Source organism: Haemorhous mexicanus, chromosome 32, assembly GCF_027477595.1.
Source record: "Haemorhous mexicanus isolate bHaeMex1 chromosome 32, bHaeMex1.pri, whole genome shotgun sequence".
Taxonomy (NCBI): Eukaryota; Metazoa; Chordata; class Aves; order Passeriformes; family Fringillidae; genus Haemorhous; species Haemorhous mexicanus.
In genome coordinates this window covers 1166016-1172015 of record NC_082372.1, presented here as the reverse complement: position 1 = coordinate 1172015, position 6000 = coordinate 1166016, and the positions used below count along the sequence as shown (strand labels likewise).

The 6000-nt window shown below is 58.1% G+C and overlaps 1 protein-coding gene across 1 annotated transcript; it reads left to right on the top strand.

Annotated features, from left to right (window-relative positions):
* Window positions 1–2141: 2141 nt before the first annotated feature.
* Window positions 2142–4795, top strand: LOC132340567 (uncharacterized). Its single transcript, XM_059871638.1, has 2 exons — window positions 2142–2810; window positions 3118–4795. The coding sequence occupies exons 1-2, from the start codon at window positions 2796–2798 to the stop codon at window positions 4075–4077; spliced, it is 975 nt and encodes a 324-aa protein (XP_059727621.1). The 5' UTR covers window positions 2142–2795; the 3' UTR covers window positions 4078–4795.
* The last annotated feature ends 1205 nt before the right edge of the window (window positions 4796–6000 follow it).

Sequence of the window (6000 nt, the reverse complement as noted above, 5' to 3'; positions counted from 1 at the left end):
CCCTGCCCCAGGACAGGGACACTGGGATGGAACTGGTTACACTGGGACAGGGACACTTGGACAGGACTGGGGAAACTGGGACAGGACTGGTGACACTGGGATGGTGACAGTGGTATGGAGACAATGGGGCGGTGGCACTGGGATGGTGACATTGGTATGGGGACAATGGTATGGGGACAATGGGGTGGTGGCTCTGGGATGGTGACATTGGTATGGGGACAATGTGGTGGTGGCTCTGGCATGGTGACATTGGTATGGGGACAATGGGGCGGTGGCTCTGGGATGGTGTCATTGGTATGGGGACAATGCGGTGGTGGCTCTGGCATGGTGACATTGGTATGGGGACAATGGGGCGGTGGCACTGGGCTGGCAGTGGGAGCACTGGGATGGAACAGGGGACACTGGGTTGGTGGCACTGGAATGATGATACAGGTGTGGTGGCACTGGGATGGAACTGGGGACACTGGGTTGGTGACACTGGAATGTTGACACGGGGCTGGTGGCATTAAGGCAGCCCTGGGGACAATTGGGTGGTGACAGTGGGATAGAACTAGTGGCCCTGGGATGGAACTCGTGACACTATGACACAGCTGGGAACACTGGGACAGGACTGGGGAAACTGGGGTGGGACTGGTGACACTGGGATGGGGACACTGGGGCAGAATGGGGGACACTGGGGCGAAACTGGGGATACTAGGATTGAACTGGTGACACTGGGCTAGTGCTATGGGTGGCACTGGTGACACTGGGATGGGACTGGTGACACTGGGATGACTCCCTGGGTTGGTGGCACTGGGGACACTGGGAGGGGACACTGGGATGAGAACATCAGGAGGGGACTGGGGACACTGTGATGGGACTGGGGACACAGGGACACGACTGGGGACACTGGGAGGGAACTGGGAACACAGGGATGGTGGCACTGGGCTGGTAGCACTGGGAGAGGACTGGTGACACTGGGTTGGTCACACCAGGACAGCCCTGGGGACACTGGGGTGGTGACACCAGAGCAACCCTGTTGGCACTGGGATGGTGACACAAGCCCAGGGACACTGGGCTGGAACTGGCAACAGTGGGAGATGACTGGTGACACTGGGACGGGGATACTGGGGATACTGGGCTGGTGGCACAATGATGGAACTTGTGACACTGGGACACAACTGGGAACACTGGGACAGGGACACTGGGAGAGGATGGGGGACAGTGGGACAGGACTGGGGAAACTGGGAGGGAGCTGGTGGCACTGGGAACACTGGGATGGTGACATTTGGATGGATCTGGTGACACTGGGATGGTGATAATGGTATGGGGACAATGGGGTGGTGGCACTGGCCTGACACTTGAAGCACTGGGCTTGAACTGGAAGCACTGGCATGGAACTGGGGACACTGAGATGGTGGCACTGGGACAGGACTGAGGACACTGGTCCTGCAACTGGGTTGGTGACAAGGGGACAGAACTGGTGGCACTGGGATGGAGCTGGTGACACTGGGGTGGTGACACCAGGGTAGTCCTGGGGACACTGGGCTAGTAGCACTGGGCTGGAACTGGTGGCACTGCTCTGTCCCTGGGGCCACCACTCTGGTGCCACTAGACAGGTAGCACTGCCGTGTCCCTGGTGCCACATGTCCGGTGTCCCCATGTCCTTGCAGTGTCCCTGGACTCTGCCCACACCACCCTGGGGGTGACCGAGGACGGTCACCTGCTGCGGGCCCTGACTGTGGTGGCCGTGTCCTGCGAGGTGGCCCTGTGGCGTCTGGGGACATCACGGCGTCACCTGGCCACTGCTGCGGGCCACCAGCGGGACATGGCCCTGAGCTTGCATGACCGTGCCCAGCAGGTGGCGGCCACCAGGGCCAGCGCCAAGGCCGCTGCAGACACCAACAAGGACAGCGCGGTTGTCCTGGGGCCGCTGACAAAGGTGACGCAGGCGCTGGGGACGTTGGTGGATGCTGTCACCCAGGACAGGGGGGTGACACCCTGGGGGACACGGGAACAGGGCTTCCCCAGAGCTGCCCAGGAACTCAAGGACATCATAGTGGCCTCGGGGACATGGGGGGTGGGTCACGAGGAGGTGACGCGGAGGCTGGAGGCGGCCCATAGAGCGCTGGTGGGACAGGGGTAGGGACAGGGTAGGGACATGGTGGTGGCACTGTCACTGCCAGGGCATGGGGACACTCTGAGGGACATTGGGGACCTTGGGGACGCCCCCGTGTCCTTCCCTTGGGGACCCCCAGGCCACCCTGACATCCCCTGTCCTGTTTTGGGTCAGCACAGTGGCCCTGATGTCCCCACAGTGTCCAGAACAGCATCCCAGTGTCCCCTAGTGTCCCCAGCAGGGTATCAGGAGACATTTGGGCCCTGTTGGGGATATGGGGGGGACATCAAGGCCTGTTGGGGACATTGGAGGGATATTTGGGCTCTGTTGGGTGCCCTGAGGGAATGCTGGGGACATTGGGCTCCTGTTGGGGACATCAGGGAAGACATTGAGTCCCTGTTGGGGACACTGAGGGGATACTGGGGTGTGTTGGGGGACGACATGGTCCTTTTGGGGACATTGAGGGGACATTGGGGTCCTGTTGGAGACACTCAGGGGACACTGGGCCATGTGGGGAACCTGAGGGGACATCAGGGTGCTGTGGGGGCCATCAGGGGGATGGCACCCCTCAGGTGGGGGGGCGGGGCCAGGGTGTTGACGTCACCTGTTCCTGTTTACTGCCGGCTGTGCCACGGTGTTGGTGTTGCGTGCCACCCGAGTGTCCCTCGGGCGTGTCCCTGCCCTGTCCCTTGAGGCCATGGAGCCCCGTGAGGTACAACAATCCCGGTGTGGGGGGTGGGGGGGTGGGGGGAGAGGGGACAGGGGATCGCAGAGGGAACAGGGGTGTGGCAGGAAGGGGGAAGGTGACAGAGGGGTGGAAGGGACTGAGGGTGCTGAGGGGGAGAAAGCGGGGCGGTGGCGGGGTGTGGCAGAGGGGGCCAGGGGCTGAAGAAGGGACTGAGGGGACAGCAGAGGCCTCCAGGGAGGGGGCAAAGGGGAACCCCAGGAGGGGATAGGGGACATCCCAGGAGGCTACAAGTGCCACCAGGTCCCTGCCACTTCCCCTGTCCCTTCCACAGCTGCTGGAGGCGCTGGTGGACGTGGTGGCCACCCTGGGTGAGCTGGCAGCCACCGTCGCTGGGCCGGATGGGGACGTGCTGCTGGGCGTGTCCCCAAGATCCCTGCAAATGGCCCTGGACACCTTCATCAGTGACCTCCAGGGCACCCTGGGCCACCACGGTGACACCTCCCTGGGCAAGGCCCTGGCTGCCTTTAGGGCCAACCTGGGGGCCACCTGGGCCCATGTGACAGCTGCAGCCAGTGCCTGGCGGGGCTCGGTGGCCAAGCTCGAGGACAGCTGGGCCCAGCTGGCCAAAAAGGCCACCGAGCTCCGCAATGCCTGCAGGGACATGGCCACCAGGGAGACCACCACTGCGGCCACCGCCAACACGCGGGCCAGGGACCTGCAGGACAAGGCCACCCGCTGGGAGCCATCTCTGCACAACCTGGTGGCTGAGGTCTGGCAGCCGCTTCTGGCCCTGGACAAGGAGGAGGTGGCCTCAGTGGTGGCCGCGCATGAGGCCCGGATGGCAGCAGCCACCAGTGAGGTGGTAGCAGCCACCAAGGCCAAGGAAGAGGCTGTGGTGACCACCAGCATGGCAGAGGGGGCCACCAGGAGGGGAAAGAAGGCAGAAGCAGCCCTGAGGCTGCTGAAGCGCTTGGTGGCCGCGTGTGACAGAGCCATGGTGTACCCCCAGGAGCTGCAGCGCCAGCTTGGGGACATCGAGGCCACCCTGAAGGGGACAAATCAGGCATCCCCTGATGTCCCCGAGGCCTTGGTGGCTGCGGTGGCCAATGCCGAGCTGCTGTGGAAGGCCCGTGCCCGCCTGGCTACGCGTCACCTAGTGGGGACACTTGAGGACATCCACTTGCTTCTCTCAAGTCACGCTGGTGACACTGGTGGCCCCAGTGGCCATGCAGTGGCTGAGCAGTGCCAAAAAGCCATCGAGGACATCCCAATGCTGCTGCAGGGACAGTGATGTCACCACTGTGATGTCATCAAGGGTGGTGAAATCACTGGGGACATCACTGGAGTCACCTGTCCACTCCCTCCTCCCTGCCAGAGATTTGAGACAAATTTGGGGAATTTTCTGGGAATTTTCATTAAAATTGCCCTAAATCCTGATGGGAATTCCTGGGGTGATGTCACCGGGGACACTCTGAGGACACTCTGGGGACACTCAGGGACACTCAGTGGCGCGTTGGGGGGGTGAATGAGGCAGCTTTCCACCATGGGTACAGCAGATCATTTCTCAAGCCTCCTCAAAAAACCTTCAGGTCCCTTTCCCTCTGTGGGCAGTTTCACCTCAAATGCCCAATTTCCCTGCACTGGTGACATATTGAGCCTCAGTTGTTCAGTTGCCCTTTTCACTTTTAGGGCCTCTCCCCCAGGAGCTCTGGTCCCATTGTCCTCCCCCTGCTCCCGTTTGCCGTGCCCTGACAGAGTCAGTTCCACAGGGGGTGGGTCCTTGCACGCTGGTTCCCCTCAGCAGTAGTGGCTGCCATTATCTTTGCTTTCCCCTTGGCTTTCTCCTCATCCCTCCCTCCGTACAGTGACCTTCTGGGCTTCTTTTATCAGGTCATTCAATCCCTTATCCCGCCATTCCCCCAGTCTTTCCAGCTTTTCCTTGTATCCAGCCAAGCATGAGTGACAAAGGTTATCTTCAATAAAGCTTGTCCAGCTATTGTATCAGTCTATACCTGAGGATTGTATTTCTTTTTAACCTCTCCAGCCATTCAGTTGGAGTCTAGTCCTTCTTTTGTTGTTCAGCAAATGCCTTATGGGCATTCTGAGTTGGTGGAGCAGCCTCCCAAATTCCCCTGATAATTAATGCTCTATAATCTTCCATGTTTTGCCTTCCCCCAGGGTCATGGATGTGCCAATTAGGGCATTACAGGGCATTTTCATCTCCCCATGGGGTCCGTGGTGTGCATGTTCCCTCTCCCAAATCCACGTCCCTGCTGCTCAGATCATTTGTCTTTCCTCTGCTGTAAACAAAAGGTTAATTATAGATTGCACTTTGTCCCAGTTATAAACATTGGGTCCCAAAAATTGGTCTACTTGTTCTGCTAATCCAATCGGATCTTCACACAGAACTTGTAATTCCTTTTAAAGTGCTCTACTTCAGAGGAATTAAGTGGGGCAGTGACAAACCCGATTCCCCGCATGCCCCACCCAAGGGCACTTCCCAGAGGGGGTTTAGTGCCACTGCTTGGTTCTCATTTTTCCATTCCTCTCGCTGGATCGCTCTGCCCCAGGTATTCTGGCTGCCTCCATCAGGAGGTGCAGGGAGGGCATCGGGTGCTGGAGGATAAGGAGGGGGCAGATACTCTAAGGGGTCCCAGTTTTTCACTTCTTTTCATTTAAATGTGTTCTCCTTCTCCAGGGAAGCCTCACCCTTCCAACTGGCAGCAGAATCGGTTTTTTCCTGACTGGCTGGTTCTTTGGCATTCACATGAATATTCAAAGTTTGGCACATCCACCCCTCAAAGGAACTCTTTTGGCCAGATCAGATCAATGATAAATGATCAGATCTTATCTCCTGATGAGTCTATTTCATTATATAGTAATCAATCATTTTGGTTTTATTTTCATTCTTTGTGTCAGGGTTATATACCCACTGTGCCAATTTTATCCCTAGGGGGCTATCTGGAGGTATATCCATTGATGTTTCCCTGCTCCCCTTTCCCCTGGGGGTTTTCTCTTTGCTTGCTTTATGTCCCATTTTCTCGGCTTATCCCGGCACTGTCTGCACACCTTTTTTTCCCTTCTTTCTTAACTTCCAGGCAAATCTGACTCTACACCTTTCACATACATTTTCCCAGTCCTTCTCAGGTACTGTTCAGGCTCGGTAAAATAAATGCTGTTTTCCCACACACTATTTCCTACAGAAAATTTAAAA